At 42.2% G+C, this 23,274-nt stretch overlaps 1 protein-coding gene across 3 annotated transcripts in view; it reads left to right on the top strand.

Moving 5' to 3' along the window:
• NCK2 (NCK adaptor protein 2) overlaps positions 1-23,274 on the top strand; it is an 88,526-nt gene that overhangs the window by 41,558 nt on the left and 23,694 nt on the right. For 2 of the 3 annotated variants that reach the window (XM_015428554.1, XM_015428559.1), the window contains exon 3: positions 14,375-14,616. In XM_015428554.1, the coding sequence (XP_015284040.1) occupies positions 14,391-14,616 (226 nt within the window). In that variant the 5' untranslated portion in view covers positions 14,375-14,390. Of the gene's footprint in view, positions 1-3,784; positions 3,806-14,374; positions 14,617-23,274 lie in introns of those variants that run through there. The other variant, XM_015428564.1, reaches the window with a different exon arrangement.

Genomic DNA, 23,274 nt, shown 5'->3' with positions numbered 1-23,274 from the left:
TTCTCTGAAGAAGCTACAGCTGTCTGTCAGTGCAGTTCTTTTTCCCCTTCACATCCTTTACCGAGGACATCTTCAAAATGGATGCCCTTTGTTCCAAATTCTTCTGCTTGTGGAACTGCCCTTCCTGCAGTTCTTATCCTAACCTGTCACCAGTTTCATACTCTTGACCTAACTCCTTCCTGCTGTATAGACTCTTGAATCCAACCCTCTTTTACTGAGGCTACCCTTGAGTTGTCAGGATGGATGAATAAACACATCCCTAAGCCTTCCTGAGGCTGAACTCTGCCCCCGCCCTTGGTGTGAAAGCGGAAGTCTTCATATGACTTAATCATTAGACTGTGCCCTTCCCCAGCCACCTGCAGGATCACAGTTGTTTTTGTAACCTGGCAGGGAGTGATAGATGGACTAGGTGCGACTGGAGGCTTGAGTTGTAATCGGTATTTCTCTGCTGGTTCTGCTGTACTTTGCTGCCCTGAAAACAACTGAAGCTGGTGTTTATGAATATCGCAAGCAGATGTGCTTCCTAGATGGTGCGAGTTTGACCAGTTTAATTTCTAGTTAATCTTGAACAACACGGAGATGTCATTGTTTGAATACTGGTAGTGATTCTGTGGCTGATTATATTGCAAACAACATGCTTTTCAAATTACAGGTTATTTTCTGAATATAGGGGTGTCCTTCACTCTTCTTCAGTCTACATTTCCTTCTTTTGCAATGTTCATGCCCACTTTAAGAACATAATAGAAGCCATGTTGGATTAGGCTAATGGCCCATACAGTCCAACATTCTCTGTCACACAGTGCCCAAAACCCAGGTGCCATGAGGAGGTCCACCAGCAGGGCCAGATCTCCAGAAGCCCTCCCCACTGTTGCCCTCTAAACACCAAGAATACAAAGCATCACTACCCCAGATATAGTAGTCCATCTATACCAGTGGTGGCGAACCTATGGCACGGGTGCCAGAGATGGCACTCAGAGCCCTCTCTGTGGGCACATGTGCCATCGCCCCAGCCAGGCCCAGACCATCATTAAAGTGTCGAATTCTCTGCCAAGTAATTTTAAGTAAATGAAAGCATTTGGGATTGCTTTTCTTACTTTGTTTGGATTATCTTAAGTTAATGTAGGAGTTGTTTTTTCTAAAGTAAAACCTCAGTATTCAGGTTAAATTGCCATGTTGGCACTTTGCGATAAATAAGTGGGTTTTGGGTCGCAGTTTGGGCACTCGGTCTCTAAAAGGTTCGCCATCACTGATCTAAACCTTATGGGCCTCTGCTCCATATGTTTATCCAATCCTGAAGCTGTCTATGCTTGTAGCCACCACCACTTCCTGCAGCAGTGAATTCCACATGTTAATTAGACTTCGGGTGATGAAAAAATTCCTTTTATCTGTTCTAAACCTACTGCTCCTTAATTTCATTGCGTGCCCATTAGTTCTTGTATTGTAAGAATGGGAGAAAAGTACTTCTTTCTCTACCTTCTCTATCTCATGCATAATTTTGTAAACCTCGGTCGTGTCACCCATCATCTGTTGTTTCTCCAAGCTAGAGAGCCTTTACCTTTTTAACCTTTCTTCACAGGGACGGTGTTCCATCCCCTTAATCGTTTTAGTTGCCTTTTCTGCTTTTTTCCCAATGCAATAATATATTTTTGAGGTGCAGTGACTGGAACTGTACACAATATTCCAAATGAGGCTGCACCATAAATTTATACAGAGGCATTATGATACTGGCTGATTTGTTTTCACTTCCCAATAATCTCCAGCATAGCATTTACCTTTTTTTTATTGCAATCACACACTGAGTTGACATCTTCGGTGAGTTATCTACCATGACTCCAAGATCTCTCTCCTGGTCGGTTACCGCCAGTTTGGACCCATCAGCATAAATTTATAGTTAGGATTTTTGGATCCAGCGTGCGTTACTTTACACTTGCCCATGTTGAACCTCATTTGCCACATAGATTTCCATTCGCCCAGCTTCGACAGATCCCTTTGGAGTGCCTCACAGTCCTCCCTAGTTCTTACCCCCCTGAACAACTGAGTGTCATCCGCAAACTTAGCCACTTCACTGCTTACTCCCAACTCCAGATCATTAATGAACAAGTTAAAAAGCCTCTGCCCTAGTACCGAGCCTTGCAGTACCCCACTGCTTACCACATTCCACTGTGAAAACTGCCCATTTACACTCACCCTCTGTTTCCTGTTAATTAACCAGTTCTTAATCCACAAGAGGACTTGTCCTCTTATCCTACGGCTGCTGAATTTACTTAGGAGCCTTTGATGTGGAACTTTATCAAAAGCTTTCTGGAAGTCCAGAGGGGCTTCATGAAGCCTCTTTCTACTAATACTAGACTTTCCATCAATCGACTTTTTCCAGGAAGCATTTCGAGGACTATAGAGCATTCTGCCATCCTCGTTCATATTCGAAAGCAGTTGTCAGCCTTAGCCTTTTCTACTCTTAAAGGTCAGAGCAAGTTGGGATATTTTTACACAGCAACAATGTCTGAGTAGCAGATTTTTCTGCTGCTTTTGAGAGCGTTGCTTGCTGCAGCAGAATTCTGCTCTCATTCATCTTTTTCTAAAGTGTCAGTGCTTTTTTGTTTTTGACAAACCACAGTATTTTGAATATTTAGGTTTGTGTTTTATACCCAAGATTAGGTGGCTTTTTGTTTGTTTATTTGTTACTGAAAATTGGTTATACATTTTTTCTGTGCTTCTTACCTTTTTCTAGCAGGATGAAACAAAAACTTTTAACTGTAGAGGTGCACAGTTCTGGAGAATAATTCTGGTGGGAATCATGTAGTTGGTTTTCAGTATATGGAGTGATAAACCTGGCACATAATTGGGTAAGCATATGTAGTTTTTGCAGGAAAGCAGATGTGGAGAGCTACTATGGTGTAGTGGTTAGATTGTTTTACTAGAACTGGAGAGAGCTTGATTCGAACTCTGTTCTTACATGGAGTTCAGCGTGCATTGTGACATTCTGATACTTTTAATAACACTGCCTGAAAATTATTATCGAAACGCATTAGAACATTACTTCATTCGGACAAAGCACACACCCAGTCACATTCTTCAAGCCTGACTTACTTCGTTGAGTTTCTGTGAGAATGCAGTGCTATCCTGGGTCTTTAGAAGGACAGGATAAAAATTCAGTAATAGAAATAGGTGTGTCTTTTTTCTCTCCTTGATCTTGAGATTGTAGAATATTCAAGACCCTGGATGGGGGGGTAAATTGCATTTTCTAGCAGCTGTTGTACTTTTTTCTTTGTCCAGGTGTGTTCTTCAGGAACAGTTATGTTTAAGAGTAACTTCAAGATGATAGCAAGTCAGCAGCTTTTCCAGTCAGTGTAGTTGTGGAAAAATTAATCCTTGCCACAGATAAAAGACAAAACACTTTTCTTCTCTAGGACTGTGGTGAAGAAAAAAAAAAAGGATTTGACGACTTATCTTGGGGTCGACAAACTGTAAAGCTCCTTTTCTCTGGAACATTTTCAAAGCCTGAATCCTTCAGGAGCGAGGTTTAGCAATTGACGGCTATGTTTTAAGCCTGTCCTGTTTTTGTTTTTACTTAGCAGTTTAACAATAACAACTCTTAAACAGAGTATTTAAAAACCTCCCCTGAGAGTGGAATTAAGTGGGATGTAAAAATGTGCTCTCATTCGTCTTTCCTTCTCCCATCCAAGATGCTTTGCTGCGTGACAGCAGTGCAACACGGAATAAGAAACTGTAATTTTCAAAGAAAGAAAGAAAGTAAATCCAAAGAGTATTTGACTGCTAGCCTTCAAAATAACCAAGAGCAAGCTGGGTAAGTAGGAAGATCACTTATTCAGGCAATGTTTTGTGAGGGGTATCATGCTGAGAAAGCATAACCCATCTGACACATCCTTGAAAGGAAAAGACTGTCTTGCCTTTACTTCATTTAAACACAAATTATAACCGTACATGGTCCAGGAGGATACAATACGGTGCTATAATGGAAAAACAGCAACTTTATTAAAATGGTTACAACTCAGTGTGTTGCTGTTAGGGTATAATCTAAGTCTCCGTGGTACAGTGGCCTAGGGTCTTGCACGTACATATGGGAAAATTAGGTTCAGAATTTGAGTTTCACCATCCAGCTGCCTTTGTGGCCCCAGTAAGTTGCTCTCTTCCTATTTCATGGTAATTACCCGGACGAAATCAGATCATTCTCTGTGTGCTCACTTTAGAAGCTGAAGGAAGGAAAAATTATGTAAATATAACAGGTAATTCAGAGGCCTGTTATCAGTTTGGAGGACTCTAGGAGGTTGCACAAATAACTTTTTTCAAAGATTTGACAACCTGAATTAAGGTGTTTAATTTAAAGAGTTTTCCTTTGTGTTTTGATTCTAGTTTTTTAAAACTTTCAGTTTACTGAAATGTTATTACCAGTGGGATTAGTCTTGTGAATATTCACATTTTAACCTCATGGACTAAATAGTGTCCAACATAATGATGAAGACTATAGAAACCAACATTTATTTTCACCACTAGCTGTAGACTTTGATGGCATTTCATTGTTACCTTAGAAAATTTTAAAAATTTTCTTGAAGACATGAAGGAAAAATTAGGAGCTTAAATAGCATCTTTCTTTTTTTTTTGGCTGTTTGATATTTCTCAGTGTACTTTTCAGCTGTGATGATTTGACAGGTAGAATGTGGTTAATCATCAGTTAGTAGACATTTATATATGTGTGTGTATGTGTGTGTACACACACACACTCCTCCTTAAAAGCTAAATTGGCCTTTTAGTTTAGCACTTAACTTGGGACCCCCACAACTGGTGTTATAATCTATGGTCCCATTGCTGCCATGAGGACTTCCTGTTCTGCAGCAGTGGATAGAATTGTAGTTTAATGCGGGGGGGGGGGGCGCTTGTTAAAGATAAAGAAACATTAGGTAGGCTGTACTCTTTATATTTTTCTAACCCTGATGAAGTCATTCTCTCAATGCCGGAAAGGGTAATACTAGAGGTGCAGGCGCAGCCTCCGTAGGGTTGTCCTGTTAATTCAAGCATTGGAGGTTGGGCATTGAGGGTATATTCCTGCTTCCTGCTGATTATGATCCCATGTCAGGATAGTCCCCTCAAATTTCTTCTCCTGTAAAAAATAATAATAATAAAAAATCTTCTCCTGTGAGGTTAGCTGATATTGTAATCATCATTGGGGGAGAAGCCGTGGTATAGTAAACGTTGCCAAGTCTGAGCTGGATCTTGATCTTGAAATAAAAATCTGAAACATTTTTCCAGTGTTTCCCTCTGAAGGTGAGAGGCAAAAAAGCCACCTCATGATTCTGCTGCTTCTCAAAGGCAGATTCATTATCTTAAGAGCAGTATTGTGGTTTCCTCACGGGAAGCTCTTACAGCTCAGGCTGCCATTTTAAGTTTAACTGATCTCAGGTGTACAGCAAACACTGTGAAGGGAAATCCAGACTTGTGTTGCAGGCAGCAAGGTGGTGCTTTTGTCAGATTGTATGGAGGTGAAAAGGTCTTAGTTGGTGTGTCCTATAGAGCTGATTTCTTGAGGTGTGGGGGGGTATTTTGTGTTTGAAGAAAAGATTATGTTAAAATAGCTTTTTGTCTTTCTGCCTTCTTGACATCCAAAACACTTATGTTTGACTATTTAGTAACTTGTGTTACTTATTAGAAGAAGAGTTGGATTTATACCCCACCCTTCACTCGGAGTCTCAGAGCAGCTTACAATCTCCTTCCCTTCCTCTCCCCACAGCAGATATCCTGTGAGGTAGGTAGAGCTGAGAGAGCTCTGAGAGAACTGCTCCTGAGAGAGCAGCTCTGAGAGAACTGTGACTGACCCAAGGTCACCCCGTTGGCTGCATGTGGGGGAGTGGGAATCAAACCCGGTTCTTCAGGTTAGAGTCCGCCTGGGTGAAACTACATAAGAGACTGCTGCCTGACTGGTTTACGCCACTTTAGGGAATATGTGTTTAAATAATTGGTTATCCTTTCTAACAAAAATCAAACAAAAAAAGGTGCTTTGTTCAGATTTTACAGTTCTATCAGTGAATTGTGACGATAATGGCAGAAGAGCAGATGTGGGATAAAGTTAGTGTCAATAACCTTTTTTTTAAAAAAAGTCAGTATTGGCATTTCAAAAAAACCAATGCAAACAATGTATATTTGACACCATTTTTTATATTTGACACAAATCACAAAGTACTCCTTTCAGATTTTCCCTTCAATATGGTCACATTTCGGATAAGGGTACAAATAATCACAGTTCACATCTTTAATGACAGGTTCAAGGCTCAGTTGTACTACTGGATGTATATTCAGTGAAGGTTTTTTGGCAGGATGTGTGTGTAGACAGTGCCCGTGCTGCTAGGAGTGCATGCATGCGACTGCTTTTGTGCTGCAAGGAGGCTACACAGATATTCCATTACCTCAAAAAGCAAACTAAGTTGAGGTTTCCTGTAAGCAGCTCAGATGAAGCAGAGGATGTGTAAAAAATGTTGTAGTGGCTGTGTTTTGTACCTTTTATCAGATGAATTGCACATTGGATAGAAGAGCAGGTGTGGGTTATATGAGAAACTTAAAAAACAGCCAGCACCTGTATTTGAGAGAAAATGCAAATAAGGTATGATACTTAATATGCTTTATCTGAGTAAATCATATTGTAAAATTTGGGTGATAGTTTTAATTTTGTTACGGTGTCAGACTATGATATATGAAGGGGTAAGAGAAACCATAATCTCGTGACTTCAGTTTGTAGCTGTGATAGAATAAAAGATCTTTCCTTTGTATTTCTTATAAAGTTGAGCAAGTAAAATGTTCGTATTGTAGCCTGACACTGCACACATAAATGTACATCTATAATGGAGTGAGGTATTTGTTTTACTGTATTTATGTGTTTTATGTTGGAACGGGGGGTGTTCAGTTCCTTCTCCCACTGAGGTGGAGGACATCTCCATGGGTTATTCCCATCGTTCCTTTAGGGAGGCAGGAAATACTTTTTTCTCCTTGTTGGCACCTTGGGAATAGCCCTGCCTCTCAGTTCTATTCCTGCCTCTTAGGGAGTAGCAGCTAGGGACAGAGCTCTGCGATTCTGTCCATCTACTTTCTCTTTCAATTCTTTCTATTTTGCTCTATATTGCTCTTTTATTCCTCAGAGTCTCTCTCTCTCTGCCTCTCTCCCCCTACTTTTTACTCTATTTCCCCCTTCTTACTCCTGCTTGGAGCCAGAAGACATTGAGAGGCAAGTCCCTCCCGTGTGCTCGTCGGGCCTGCGCGATGGCTACCGAACACTCAGAAGACTTTTCATCGGGGGACGAGGCGACAACGCTCACCGCCGCGGCGGACAGAGTGCAACTCGGCAGTGGGGCCTACCTGCCTTCGGGGCTTGTTTGTGCCACCCCAACGAGCGCAGCAGAGGCGGCGTCCACGGCGCAGCATGCACTCAAGTGCCGCTGGCCGCAAGAAGAAGCAGGACCCGCTAATTCCGTGCGGGCAAAGATCGGCGGCCATCTTGAAGAAGCGGAACCGAATCCGGACGCCATCTCCAGGCCTCTGCAGCACAATGCTGGAATGGACGGAGTTTGTAAGCCCTCCGATTCGCGTTCCCTGGGCCCAGAGTTAGATCGCAAGGACCATCAGGGAGGAGAAGGCAGAGGTGATCCTCATTGTTCCCCTGTGGGCACATCGTCCGTAGTTTTCACTCCTGAAGGAGATGGCTGTGGCTCCGCCTCTGACCTTACCGCAGTCCCCAGACATGCTCCTGCAAGGCCCCATCTGGTACCCGCATCCCGACTGGCTGTCCTTGACCGCGTGAAGGATGAACAGCAACGTCTCTCTCAGCTAGGCTACCTGGACAAGGTTTTGGCAACCCTTATGGCCTCAAGGAGGCAGTCCACCATTCGCATTTATAATACCACTTGGAAGGCATTTGTGTGGTGGACTAGGAGGAAGAAGCTGGATCCCCTGTCTCCTACAACGGCGGACGTCCTTTCCTTTTTACAAGACGGTTTGGATTCCAGCTTGAAGGCAGCCACCTTACGACGACAAGTGGTGGCATTATCGACCGTCCTTCCTCGCATAGGAGGATATAGGATGACCAAGCACCCCCACATACAGCTGTTTCTACAAGGGGCAACAGCCAAGTCACCTCCTCAGATACACAGGTTCGCAACCTGGAGGCTACACACGGTTTTGACAGCCCTTACCAAAAGCGCCATTTGAACCTCTCAGGGAAGTCGGAATGAAGTAGCTCCAGATGAAGACGTTATTCCTGGTGGCGATAATCTCAGCACGGGCGGGTCTCAGAGCTGGGTGCTGTATCGGTAAAGGCCATGCTCTGCGTCTTCCACAAGGATAAAGTGGTACTTAGGACCGATCCCACCTTTCAGCCAAAGGTTTCTTCCGCTTTTCATCGTGCTCAAGAAATCTATTTACCTACTTTCTGTCCAAAGCCACAACATCCCAGAGAAAGGCTATGGCACACCCTTGATGTCAGACGGGCATTAAAGATTTACATCGTGTGCACTGAATCTCTACGAAAAACGGACTTCATGTTCATCAACATCTCCTTTCCACATACGGGAAATCGTATGTCCACGGCTTCCATCAGCACAGTCCTTAGGTCATGCATCACGGAGGCCTACAAGGGTATCTACCTTCATTCGTCACTACAAGCTAAACACATTTGCGTCAGCTGATGAAGCATTCGGAAGAAGAGTCCTTCAGCACATTCTCCCTTCGGCTGGCGATGATGACCCACCCATTTAAGGGACACTGCTTTTGGAGGTCCCATGGAGATGTCCTCCACCTCAGTGGGAGAACGACCTTTGGCACTTACCGTGAAGGGTCCTTCTCCTCTGAGGTTAGGAGGACATCTCGGCCCTCCCGCTTTCATCATTGTTCTTTTGCCTGTGTTTCTCTGTGCTGTTCTCTTCTTCTTCTTTTTCTGCGTTCTTGTTCTACTGTTTTATAGTTCTATCATTAATGTTGGAAGTTTACCTGCTTGGTGTAGGGGAGTTAGCCTTAGTTGATACTCACTGCTTACGGAGTCCCAGAACTGGGGGGCAGGGCTATTCCCAAGGTGCCAACAGGAAGGAGAAAAAAGTATTTCCTGCCTCCCTAAAGGAACGATGGGAATAACCCATGGAGATGTCCTCCTAACCTCAGAGGAGAAGGACCTTTCACGGTAAGTGCCAAAGGTCGTTCTCTCCACATACCATCAGTGTCATGGGATCAAGGACTGAGACCTCATAATCAGGCAACCCTGTGCCATTAGAAGTGTTGTAATGAACACAAGGTCTATAGGGTTAACTTTTTTTTTTTTAAGAGGATATTAGGAGCTAAGAGTGCACTCAGGTATACTTGTCATGCAGAACTTAATTGATGCTGCATTAGATGTCTTGTATTCCTCTATTGACAAGTTCATTTCTAAATTATTTTCTTGCTTCATCCTCAAGCTGAACTTTCAGATCCCGGCTGAAGGCAAACTCTGGATCATTCTGTCCATATTTAATGACTGGACTGACGCACTGCTTAATCACAGTTAAAGATGGAATGTGTACCAGGATGATCAGGTCTCCATGGCGGGGGGGGGGGGGGGGGGGGAGCATGCTTCTTCTGAGGTGACTTCCGATTTTGTTAACTGCAGTTGGCTGGGAGACAGCCTGATGCCTGTACCAAGCCAAAGTCCAACTATGTTTGTATAAATTAACACCTCTGTTTAAATTTACATAAGAGTTCTGTGCACTGATATGAAAACTAATTTATCCTTGAGCATCCTTGTCTAGAAATGAAGTAGGCACTGGTAGCACTAGGATTCAGGGACCAGGTCCTTATGTTCTGCTTGTTCCTCTTTACTGTTTGCACATATTCTCTATGCAACACCGTAGTCAGGTCTAAAAGGACATTGTTTTCCATAGAACAGCTCCAGTTCTCACTTCTCTCGCTTGTTAAGAAAGCACAACTGGGTTCTGTGATGAAGTGGGCAGAACAGAGTGTGCTGGGAGCTCTGCTTGGGGATAACATTCTGGGCTTAGTAGATGTTGACGTAGCTTTTGTTTGGACTGTTCATAGAAGGCATAGAACACCCAGTTTCTTGAGTAGCTTCATAGGTCAGCATGATATCAAAAATAAGATCTACTGTTTCTACCCCCTTGGGCAGAGATTAGAGTGCTGGAGACTTATTTTACAAAGCTACTAAAGTCAATGTTTGTAAACCCCTAGTTACAATTCAGAATGTTATACTGCCACGTAGTTTTCTTATTATTAAGTCTTTTCATATTTAGGTAGTAATTTATTAATTGAACTGGGAAGTTGTCCCCCACCCCCACCCCGCTTAAATGAGTAAAGAGAAATCAGGATGTTGTGTTCTTGCCTCCGGTTGCCCTGACTGGTGAAAATCTGGCAAGGCTTTATGCTGACACAGTAGTTGTTAACATTGGAACATTTGGCTGTCCGTGCTCAAAATAATTTGAATTAATCGAAATGTACATTGACAGTATAAGAGCATCCAGATCAAGTTGAACTGTAATCTCCCTATGGCTAGAACACGTTATTGACCTATAGTTCATCTGTTTTGTGATTACAGCAAGTTAATTTTATTTAGAAACTGTGATTTGCCCTTGTACAACACTCATAGGGGGAAGCATTTTAAAACTGCAACAGTCAGAAAAAAATGGAGTACAACTGTTCATCCCCTGTTCCACAATCTATTACATTTCTGTGAGGGCACTTGTGTTGGTTGTATATTTATGTTTATCCAAACACAGACACACGGAGAAAACTAAAAACATGGAAAATAGGATAACTCTTCAACAGGCTAGATATTGTATCTATTACACCATCAAGCCTTAATCTCCATTTTTGCTATTTAAGGATTTCTTCACTTTTTTTTTTGCTTTGTGTCTTTCAAGGGATGCATTTATTTCAACTTGAGCTTGAAGCAAATTCATATCGCTTTGCTGCCTTTATTTTTAAAGGTAAAGCAGCCATGGTTCTTTGTTCCTTGCATCCTTGGGTGGAACCCGAGATCTTTTTACACCGAGGGAGACCTAACCAAATTAAATCTGCCAAACCCTTCTTCGTGTCATCTTAAACTATTGCAAATTACAGGTGTAGGCTTTACATCTTGCCCAGAAACATATCTCTTTCCCCTTCAATAATGATGGCAATGACGTTGTACATCCATCCGGCTGGAGCATTTTCTTTACTACTTTATGAGCAGCACCAAATAAAGAAGATATTTTACTGATGCTTTGGAATAATTTTCTGTTGGACCAGCATGGCTGCCTATGACAGCAGATCCAGGATTATGTATATTTGCCTTGTACTGTTTCTTTTACAGTCCAGTGACTCTCTGCTTTGTTTTAATCCTGAAAATATTTCATCGGTCCGCCATTTTATCTGCCTGTTGTTCTTCCCCCTTTTTACCATTTTGCTGTTTTGTTATTGAAGAGTACTTTTTGCTTTAGGTTGCATTGGAGGTAGAGATGTCAAACTTAGAAAAAAATTGAGTCCAGTGAGGGGGGACATTTGGAGAGAAATTGAAGTACATGCAATACTTTCTTCACAGACCTAAACTGATTGAATTGCTTTAAAAGCATAAATGCATAATTTATAATTTAGCATATAAAATTGTAGTATTTGGTATATTTAGGGAATTTAGAAGTATGAATGCCTCAGTTTTCACCAAGGAAAATTGTGAATATACCCAGTACTAAAGAGAGAGAGCATACATATCCTGTGCTGCACCATGTGCTATTCTTAGCATACGTGTCTTAGGCTGTGGTCACACGGGCAGGAAAATGCGGGGGGGAAGCGTGGCTGTTTGCCCTGGGGCAAACTAACATGTAGATACTTGATCAGACCTCCCCTGGAGGTTCCGTGGAGGTCCCGTGGAGGTTCCGTGGGAAGGGAGAGGTGCTGATCACAGGACGATCCTGCACGCAACAAAGAAGCGCGCGGTGCGGCAAACGGGTGGGGGTTTTTGTCACGTACACCAAAAATGTGCATGCTCCGTTGGGTGCTTGTGCGCATCCACGGAGACTTGGGGGAAAAAAAACCTTGTTTGCAAGGGGACTTGGGCGGGCGCCGGATGCCACCGGAAACGCGATCAGACGCCCGCCCTTGCCCCGCAGTTTCCGGAAACTAGTACCTCCGAGGTACTAGTTTTTTGCAGCGCGGTTTCGGCGGGAAGCCTCGGTTGATCCACAGAAGCTCTACGCTTCCCAGATGTGCCGGTGAGATCGCGCCTGGAAACTCCGCCTGACTTCCATCTCTCTAGCGTGGCTAATGTTCCGTGTGACCACAGCCTTAGTTTTGTTTTTTCCTAAGAGGCGGGGAAATAAAAATTTAAAATAGAAAACAACTTTTGTAGTAAATAGTCTCATACAGTCCTAATAGGTCTAAAGCATATTTAGATATTGAATTAAACTTTACAACATTGTAGTCTCTGAATTATTCAATAGTATATAATCATATACATTTTAGCATATCAGTTGTGTACAAAATTGGTATATTTTGATACTATAGCTATTAAAACATTTTGTGTATATATAGGGATTGTTCTCTAGTGCTACGGATTCTTAGTTAAATATATTTACAACTACACATTTGGAGTGAGAAATGTCTATTCACTCATTCCAACAGAGAAAGTATATCTAGGGTTTGTTTTTTTCTGAAGCCCCCCCCCTCCCCAGTAGGAACCCTTTTTTCATGGGCCTTCACATCTTTAATTGAAGGTCTTTTTCTTTGGCCCCTGTTTTAAGCTGCACCACTGATTAGAGTTCATACAGTAATTTGTAGTAGCTGTTTTGTATTGTTTTGTATTTCAATGTAGCATTTCACTATATAATCTTACCCCTTTCCCTTCAAAAATTAGAGGACTGCCCAACTGCATGTACTTGGCAAGTGCCAGAAATCTCTTCTCTGCACTTAAATGGAATTTGACTTGTAAAGAAATTACAGAAGATTGCCTAACTTGCATTCTTCAACTTTTAACACTGCATTGCAGTTTTTACAATTACAGTTACAGTTGTATTAGTTGTAAACTGAATATGATAGGTTCTTATAATAAACGTGCAGGTTGAAGGATGTAAACCAAATGTCTGGAGATGATCGAGAGGGTCTGCATACACGATTTCTGAGTTCTGTTAATGACATGCAAACCCTTGTATGTACATTAACAGCTGTTGTGTTTTCTGCACTCTGAAGAAAATCTCATCAGATCTCGGAAGCTAAGCAGGGTTTGGTCCTTGTTAGTACTTGGATGGGAGACCACCAAGGAAGTCCAGGGTTGTGCAGAGGCAGACAGTGGCAAACCACCACTGTTCATCTCTTGCCTTGAAAAACCCCTATGGGGTCGCCATAAGTCACCTGTGATTTGACAGCACTTTTCACCCCCATTGTTTTAAGAGAGAAATCAGCAGCATATTATGACGAAAGTTACTGAAGCATGACAGAGAAGTGGAGGTAGCAGTGACAGTGAACAGAATTCTGACAAATATTAAGGAATGGTGGCAAACTATTTCATCTTCATGTGTAAGTTCGGAAAAAACATGTAAGCCGTTTTATGTACCAGTTTTAACCTTGCATTTTGAATTTGTCAGTCACTGTCTTGGTTTCAGGCATCCTGTCATTCTTGTAAAAAAAATGGAAAGCCTCTGTACCTCAGTATTATAGGGACAATGATAATCCTTGAGACAGTTGTCTAGAATAATTAAGCACCAAAGTTCTATGAATATGAACTAACTGGATAAGTTTCTTCTAAAAAGTGCACAGTTGGAAAGTAGTGTACAAAATAGGCATCTTGTCTGTGATATACTGGTTCTCATGTGCAAACTGAGTGTTAAAAAAAGAAAAGGAAGACGTTCCCAAATGAAGTGCATGGAAAGGAAGAGAATGCAAGACTTCTTTCTTAGGCCAGTTGTTGCAAGATTTGTGCCTCTTTAATAGAAACAGTATTTTTCATGAAGAAACCTGTAGAGGTGATAGAATATTAAATGTGTAGGTGGTGCAATAATCCCACATAACACATAAACGATCTGCTGTCATTTTTTTTAAAAAAACCCAGCTAATCTGGCTACTTTTAGGGAGGCAGTTTGGTTTAATGTAATATCAAAGCTGCAGTGACTTTGCTATGCCTTGTGAGTACATTCTGTGATTTATTTTACTGTATTTCTATATTGCTTTCCCTTGCTGCTCAAAGACGTTCCCAACAAAAAAAACAGTAAAATTAAAGCTGAGCAGAAATATAACATACTGAAAAAAATTAACACAATTAAGCACTACGGTTTTAAGATGTTTTATGCTTTCAGGCTTTAATATTTAAAACAGTAGTGGAGGGGCATGTTCAGTATTTCAATGAATGAATCTATTTGTTTTATGACAGAGAGACTCCATGAAAGATGACAGAAGAAGTTATTGTTATAGCAAAGTGGGATTACACTGCACAACAGGACCAAGAACTCGACATAAAGAAGAATGAACGCCTCTGGCTGCTAGATGATTCCAAAACGTGGTGGAGGGTAAGAAATGCAGCCAACAAAACAGGATACGTGCCATCAAATTATGTCGAACGAAAGAACAGCTTGAAGAAGGGCTCTTTGGTTAAAAACCTGAAAGACACATTGGGTAAGTCCTTCTTGGAAGCTTAAGGTTGTTTTCTGAAAAACTCATTCATTTTTGAAAAAACTTGTAGAATGTAGATCACATTATTTTGTAGGTTTTTTTTTTAAGTGAATGCATGTTAATTCAGTAAATGCAATTTGTTGCAGTGGGTGAGATTGGAAGGAGTGCGTTCCTTTAATCTTTTCAAGAGCAAGTATAAGTAGTTGAAAAAACTGTACTCTACTTTTCCTTTTTCCCAAAATTACTCATTATACTTGTATTTTTTTCTTCTTAAAAGAGTACTTGTGGTTGAGTTCAAATACTTGGTGGAGCTGACAAGGTCTGATGTGATACTTGTCATTCCAATGTGAGATGAGCCCAGACCCCTCTGAGACTGGGCCTGGGCTTGCATCTGTCCAAATTGGGTGTCATCCCCACAATGTGATGGAATGAATTCTGGAGCCCTGCATAACTGTGCTGTGTCTGGGGCGCTGCCTTTGTAGCATTTTTCTAGGTGTCCACACAGGTACACACAAAAGGTCAGTATGGGAAAAGGAAAGAGATTTTGGTTGGTTATTTGGGTGTTTGCCAGCGTCCTTTGTGCGAGCCCCCAAGGGCTGCACTGTAGTTTCTTTGGATGCCTACAAGAGAAATGTGAAAAAGTGTAAATTGTGAAAAACGAAGGAGGGGAATTTCCCATTGTTCTATAGGCCAGTAATCACGACTGTGCTCTGCAAAGCCATGCCTGTGTTTCGTTTTGTGTTTGGGTGTGAATTGTGAATATTTTCTAAATACTCTTGTGTTCTAGCCTGGTTTATTTCTTGATTGTTTAACAAGCATGGAGACCACCCCTAGAAGGTGGTTTCCCTCAAGGTCAGATTGCCAGCCAGTGATCCTGGGTTTCCCTTTCCTTCCTGGGTTGATTTGCTAGAGTCTTCCGAAACTGTATTGCCCGTGACTTCCTTAGTGTGGTGAAACTTGCTGGCTCCTGTTTCTCGTTTATGGCACCCGGGATTTCCCACTCCTGCCACATAATTATTACAATCGTTTGAAAGCTTTTCATTTATCCCCTCCCCCCAACAGCAGAATAAAAAACAGTATCTTGTGAAACGCTTGGTATGCTGCGGGTTTGGTTTGTAAGTGGCATCAACTTAGCTAATGGGAATTACCAAGAAGTACAGACCGTTATGTAGTTCAGAGAAGTTTCTAGTTATGTGTTTTCAGCTTGGTAGAAGAAAACAGTTTTGGGGTTTTTTGCTCCTTTCATGTTCATTTTTCTATATTTGCTCCTTAAGTTCAGTTTCTGAGTGCTGAAGGATACCTTTATTTGTCTGCATGACTGAGTGGATATGCATGTCTGTGAGAGGGGAGTGTTGTGTGTAGGGGTACATTTCATATAATCATCTGAGTATGTGTTAACATCTTTAGGTGAGAAATATGCACCTACTCTGTAATTATATTTAAAATTGGTGGTGTGGTCCATGTTTTTAAAAGTATCTATTGTACTACAGTCCATATTTTTTTTTTAAAAAAAATGTAATCTAGTCTGATCTTGTCAGATCTCAGAAGCTAAGCAGGTTTGGTGCTGGCTAGTATTTGAATAGGAGACCTCCAAGGGAGTCCAGGGTTGCTACGAAGAGGCAGGCTATGGCAAACCACCTCTGTTAATCTCTTTGCCTTGAAAACCCTATGAAGTCACCGGACGGCACTTTCAACCACCAGGGTAGCATAAAGTACTCTAGCAGATGCCTTAAGGTTTTTGAGGGTAGAACTCCACTCCTGTTGTTTCAACGGAGCCAGTTGATTTGCTGATTGACAGTAAGACTTAATGCCATGAGGTTGCCTTCTCCAACTCAGGGATACACTTACTTATTTAACTTTTATGCCCCACACTGCCTTACCAGTTTGGTACATGAAGATGGTTTTTGGCATCAAGATGTGCATTCAGCCAATTCCTTGGATCCTGGGTAGGCATTCCCAATACCGAGGCACAGCCAGATGTAAATGGAAGCCTGCTTCAGTGGGCCAGTCTCTTCTGCTGGGTGAGGACAGTCACATGATACCAAACTCTTTGGGTCCTGACTTGATCTGGAATGTTATTTAATGTCAATAAGGCTGTCTGTTTCTGAAGACATTAAAAATGATGTGGATGGCCATATTGATAAATATTGTTGATACAATGGAATATGACTGTGTTCACTCAAAGTATATTTAAATGATTTATAGTTTGTTCTCACTTGTAGGATAGCCAGCAGCAATTAGCAATACTTCTTGTCTTTCCCTGCCCTGTTAGTTGGTAAACCTATATTGGAGACCTAAGCATACTGATATATTTTTTTCTGTTCTAATAGTATAGAATCAGTATGAAAAGGCCAGTAACTTGCATGGAAGCATAAGCCGTTAATGAGTACTAAAACGTGATGTAATGGTCAGGCAGAGAAATGGGATGGACGTTTTTACATACTGCGTCTCTTATCAGCAGTCTTGGTTAAGAGTGTAGAAAAAAAAACAATTGGCAGCCAAAAGTGTTCCCAAGCGTCAGTACTTTCAGGGTTTGAGTACTGTAAAATGCTTTGTGTTGGCCTGCCCTTGAAAATGACTTGGAAGGTGCAGTTAGGGCAGAATGCCAGGGACCTGGCAATGGTTATGACCCTTCTTATGCCAGTCCTTAGACCGTTGCATTGACTTCCCATTTGCTTCCACGTCCAATTACAGCTATAACCTTTAAAACCCTTTATGATTTGTGATGGTCTCACTTGAAAGATCGTTACTATCTAAAGGTAAAGGTAAAGGTTCCCTTGCTTGAAAGCCAGTCGAATCTGACTCTAGGGTTGCGGTGCTCATCTCCGTTTCAAAGCCGAAGAGCCAGCACTGTCCGAAGACGTTTCCGTGGTCATGTGGCCGGCATGACTAAACACCAAGGCGCACGGAACGCTGTTACCTTCCCACCGAAGTGGTACCTATTTATCTACTTGCAATTTCTTGCTTTCGAACTGCTAGGTTGGCAGGAGCTGGAACTAGAGATGGGAGCTCACTCCATCATGTTGCAACTCGGGTCTTGAACTGCTGAACTACCGACCTTCCGCAGCCTGCAGTTCAGCGTCTTAATCACTTGAGCCACCGCAGCTCCTTCGTTACTATCTACATGAGTTCAATTCCTCTCATCATTCTCTGCTCTCTGTCCCTTTATGTAACAGGCAGCCCATGTGCCATGCATTCTCTTTATAGCAACCCCCCATTCTGTGAAATACCTTTCCAGGAATGGAGGAAGCCCTTCTCTCTCCTTGTTTTTGAAAGGTTTTGTAAGGTCAGGGCTTTCAAGCTGTGGTCAGGTGGCTAAGGCAGAACAAGCTGAAAGTGAATCCATACAAGATACAAATAATGCTGGTCGGAAAGGCAGATGTTGCAGAGGGAGCGGCTCCTTGTCCTGGATGGGATGGAGCTGTCTTTTGCAGAGCAGGCTAAGAGCTTGGACCCAGCCTTGCTGTTTGAAGAGCAGGTTGGTGCAGTTGGCTAAGAGTGCCTTCTGTCAGTTGTATGTGGTTCACCAACTCTCTCTTTTCTCGGTTGATCTGGCCATGCCGATCCATTCTTGTAACCTCATGGCTGGAAAACTGACTTGATCCATGTTGGGTTGTCCTTGAAGACAATCTGGAAATTGCAGCCAGTCAAAAGGCTGCCGCCCAATTGTCAAGGGCTATCCGATGGGAACGTATCTTGCCTATTTTGAAACAGCTACACTGGCTGCCAGTTTGTTTCCCAGCTCAATTCAAGGTGCTGGTTAAAGCTCTTCAAACCTGGAGCTCTGTCATCCCACGTCATGTGTCAACTACGGTCTTAATGCTGCCACCTTCTGGCTGTTTGCTTACTTAGGGAGGCCTGCCTGGCATTGGCCAGAGCCCAGGACTTTCCATTATGGTTCTCTCACTGTGGAACGGACTCCCTCATTGGAGACCATCAACAGGGGCTGCAAGGCTTGTTTGTTTGCCAGGGCTGTGATGGGGTATGAACGGCAGGCATCTTTGGAAGTGAGTAGTTGTGGGTTTCTCTGATTTTAATCTGTAGGGTTTTAATTATTATCCAAGAGAGATGCAGGGTATAAATATGTTAATAAATAACAATAAGAATGAGTTCTGTCCAAGGGTTTTGGGGACTGCTTAATTTGTACACGGGAGCTGCGGTGGCTCAAGTGGTTAAGACGCTGAACTGCAGGCTGTGGAAGGTCTGTAGTTCAGCAGTTCGAGACCCGGGTGCCGCATGACGGAGTGAGCTCCCGTCTCTAGTTCCAGCTCCTGCCAACCTAGCAGTTCGAAAGCAAGACATTGGAAGTAGATAAATAGGTACCACTTCAGTGGGAAGGTAACAGCGTTCCGTGCACCTTGGTGTTTAGTCATGCCGGCCACATGACCACGGTAACGTCTTTGGACAGCGCTGGCTCTTCGGCTTTGAAACGGAGATGAGCACCGCAACCCTACAGTCGGATTCGACTGGCTTTCGAGCAAGGGAACCTTTACTTTTTTTACTTTGTACACACTATTTTAATTGGCTAACAGTTTGTTTTATTTATTTACAACATTTATATCCCACCTTTCTACCCAGTTAGGTCTACCAAGGCTGCTGCTGTTTTATTTGTTGTTCCTGTCGTTGGGTCCATATGCTGGGGGAAAGGCTTATAAATAATTTTAATAAATAAATAGTATTTTGTTGGTAGCTTTGGTCAAGAAGCAGTGTTTTCTGACGTCAAAACAACAAATTAACTTTGATTATATACTATAATTTTAAACATCTGTATCACTTCGTAAACATTGGAAGACGTAAACATGGCAGAAAGAGGAGAAACCAGCAATGGCCCCTTTCAGTTGGCCTGCCTTTTCACCCACCCTAGTCTGTCCCTGAAACAAGTCTGTCACTTCCTTTGTCTTGAGGATATGATTTTTAGCTTCTAGGGATGGAGGATGCCATACCATTAGGGTGCCCTGATGAATTTCCCTGTACACTGTATAGGTCAAACTCACCACCATGAATGTTGTCTACAAGACAGGGTTGCCGGCTCTGTGCTGGGAAATACCGGGAGATTTTGATAGCAAAGCCTGAGGTAGGCAGGATTTCGGGAGGGACTTCACTGGAGTATAATCCCGTAGACTGTACCTTTCCGAAACAGTCATTTTCTCCAGAACAACTAATCTCTGTCGCCTGGAGATCAGTTGTAATCCCAGGAGGTTTCTAGCCACTACCAGGAGGTTGGCAACCCTACTGCAAGGATAGAAGCCAGTGTAGACCTGAACTATTCATATAATGCATCTTCAGTGACAGTATGTTCATTTACTACCGTCTGCCTTCAAACAGTTGAGGTCACGAAGGGGTGGATGACAATGCATGGTGTGAGTTTGAAAGAAAAGGCCACATCGTGTTGGTGAATGTGCTGCTGACTCCTTCAGCAAGCTGGAATCATGTTAGTGGTAGCTTTTCCCACTACTGAGGCAGTGAAATAGACAGCAATTTACAGTATCTGGAATGCTCAACACACATTTCGTATTTGAATCTGATTTTTGGCTTTGTTGGTGCCAAATTATCTGCTTTTCCCCCCCTTCCACATGACTGTGCCTCTGTGCTCCGATTGAGCAGTAATTATTTCAAATCCAAATAGTTGCTGAAACCAGTAGCGAAGTTGCTCATGATCATTGTTATACAGTTTTCCGTTTGTTTGAGGTTAAATATGCTGTGTGCTTTTGCAGCGCTGCTTGCTTTTTTCCTCTTTCATTTAACTTCCTGTTTATTATAACTGTCAGCTATTTCCTTCTTTGAGGCCACCCAATCTGTTAGCTGTCAGGTCACTTTAGATTCCCCACCTCCCTATTTCACCGCCAAAGGAAATTTAAACATTTGCTTAAACTTTGGCTTTATTGTCTGAGACGTTTCAGCCTGATTACTGAAATGCTTGATGACTGGTATTAGACAATGGGGGTTTTCCTAATTGTTCTCTCCCTTCCATTTTTATTTTGGAAGGGTGGTTTTGGGGTTTTTTTAACGACTTGCTTTGAATGCTTTGACTGCCTGGATTTGTTCACAGGACAGTAACTCAATGTGTAACAGTCTGCTGCTGAGGATAGTTGTTGAGAGCACTGAGAACTGCAGTGCCAAGTGTTGAAATGGCTCCACAAGATATTTTTAATCTGAGGAGCTAATTTGTGTTTGAGAACCACAGTTTAGATTCTTGGATTAAATGTTATATGTTTGTGAAGCCATCTTCAATACGGGTGCCCAGGAGAACCATTCTTCATTTGTGTCAAATGTGGAAATCATGTAGGATTCTTGTCATTCACTGAAACTTGTTCATAAATGCAAGTCACAGTAAAGGATGTATTGGACTTTGTTACCAAGCAATGACTTACAGGTGTTAAATGATGATCAAAGACCCTGCACAACAGACTAAATGTTCATGTTACCTAAGATTATGTCAGACTGTTTTTGGCTGAGGTCGTTGGCACATTAACATGAATTGCTAAACATGTATATGTGTGAATCAGCTTGGAAGTTTTATTGCAGCAAAGAACCAGTGAAGATTGCTTGGTACAGAATTGTACAGTCATGGGCATGAAATTGAAGTCAGAGACTTCATATGCATGTGTTATATATGAATAGTTCTTATTGTTTCATACTTACGGGTTATCAGTAACTTGTATGTTCTTGATTGGGTACGTTGCAGAAATTGACAACCTCTTAATAGCACATCTCATGTCTCCAGAGCTGCAGAGTAAGAAATACGTTGTGTTTGGAAATCTATCCCTTTCACAACAGGTTAGGATTTGTGCTCTATGGACACAAGTTCTAGCTTTTTTAAAGTAGTACATAGAAACAAAAGAAAGCCTCTATTTTTAGGTACATATAGAAAATCCTATAGATTTTTCTGTAGGGCACCATGGACATTGATGATGTTGTGTTAATAAGCGTTCGCCTGTTGTTAACTTTGCCTTACTTTCGCTCCCCTGCCTTTGTTTTCCTGCTCTCAGCGTTTAAATCATAAAGCTCTTTATGGCAAGGACCTATGGCATTCAATACCATCAGTGTTACTATATGAAAATAGATTGGATCCAGTGGTCACTTTCTGCTGATGAAAAGCACTTCCTTCAGCAGAATGGAATGTTTCTGTTTCCTCTCTCCAGCTGCAACCCACAAAGCTCTCTCATATGCTGCATTTGGGACAGAGGGGACCCTCAGAAATAACATGAGGTGTGAACTGGGGACCTGCGGTGAGACAAGAGGATCACAAACATTACTTCCCCTTTTCACAGGCAGAAAATGGCCTTTGGATCACCCTATTATTCTTATAGTTAATTTGGTATTAGGGCAGTGGTCTTGTGTCTGTATTCTACATGAAAGGCTGTGGTTGTGAGCAAGTAGCTTGCCTGAGTTCATTCCCACAAGTCCATAGCTGAGATGAGATTTAAGAAGGGAATTTTTAGTCTGTCGTCATATTGGAATTGTCCATTCTACAATTTATATTTTGCCTGTATTTCTTTAAGGCCTTAAGGTGTTAAGGTGGGATGCATATAGACCAAGATTATTACCAGGGTGTAGTGGTTAAGTGTGCGGACTCTAATCGGGAGAACCGGGTTTGATTCCCCACTCCTCCACTTGCACCTGCTGATGTGACCTTGGGTCAGTCACAAGCTCTGGCACAGCTGTCCTTGAAAAAGAGCAGTTTGTGTCAGAACTCTCTCAGCCCCACCCACCTCACAGGGTGCCTGTTGTGGGGAGGGGAAGGGAAAGGAGTTTGTAAGCCGCTCTGAGACTCCAAGTGAAGGGTGGGGTATAAATCCAATCTCTTCTTCTTCTTCTTCTTCTCCCTTCCCTTTTCACAAGGAGGATCCTGTTTGGAGGCTAGCTTCAGTTGTGTGAAGGCTAATCAGAGTAAGTCTTTTTCATGAACTAGGACTCAAAGCCTGGATTTGTTTTTAGGATCCTAGGTTTCAGGGGGATGGCAAGTGGGGAGGGGACTAGCTCCAGTTTACCCACATGCCTGCATTAGTACATCATGGCTGACTGGAATTGGTTTAGGACCGGGATTCTTTGTGCAAGATAGGAGTGCACCTGATTCCATGTGCAAGCTGGTAACAGGTGGGGCTTCTGCAGATTCTGTCTTAGTGTTGGTTGAAAGTCTGAATGCAGGTATTTCTGAGATGTGTTTGCTGTCCAGTGACCATTGTATTAAAATGGCAGTTGTTTGTTTTTTAAAAAAGGGAAAGCATTAGTAAGCTGTGCTGTGCTTGATGCTTTTTAAGAATACTATTTCTCTAGTTTTACATATGTAGCTCCCACCTTCTTGACATTTTGAAAATATATTCTTACAGTTTATGGTATCTTGTAGAAATTTTAGGCTATTTCACTGTATTTTCAAATAAATCTTTATAGAATATTCTTAAAACAACTACAAAGCTATTTAGAATATCCACAATTGGTAGGAAGACATTTCCTTGAAAAAGGGCAAGTCGTACAAATACAAGAAAGCATTAGCCAGAGTTACATGGTGGTTAGAATGGTCGGGCTGGGATCTGGGAGACTCCTCTTCAAATGGAAGCTTGTTGGGTGACTTCCCAGTAACACACCCTCAGCTCAGACTTCCTCAGAGGATTGTTGTGAGGATAAAATGGAAGAGGAGAGCGACGTAAGCCACTTTGGGTC

Source organism: Gekko japonicus, unplaced genomic scaffold (assembly GCF_001447785.1).
Source record: "Gekko japonicus isolate JY-2015 unplaced genomic scaffold, Gekko_japonicus_V1.1 scaffold718, whole genome shotgun sequence".
NCBI classification, from domain to species: Eukaryota; Metazoa; Chordata; class Lepidosauria; order Squamata; family Gekkonidae; genus Gekko; species Gekko japonicus.
The sequence above is the reverse complement of the archived record's forward strand: the minus strand, read 5'-3'. Positions and strand labels throughout refer to the sequence as shown.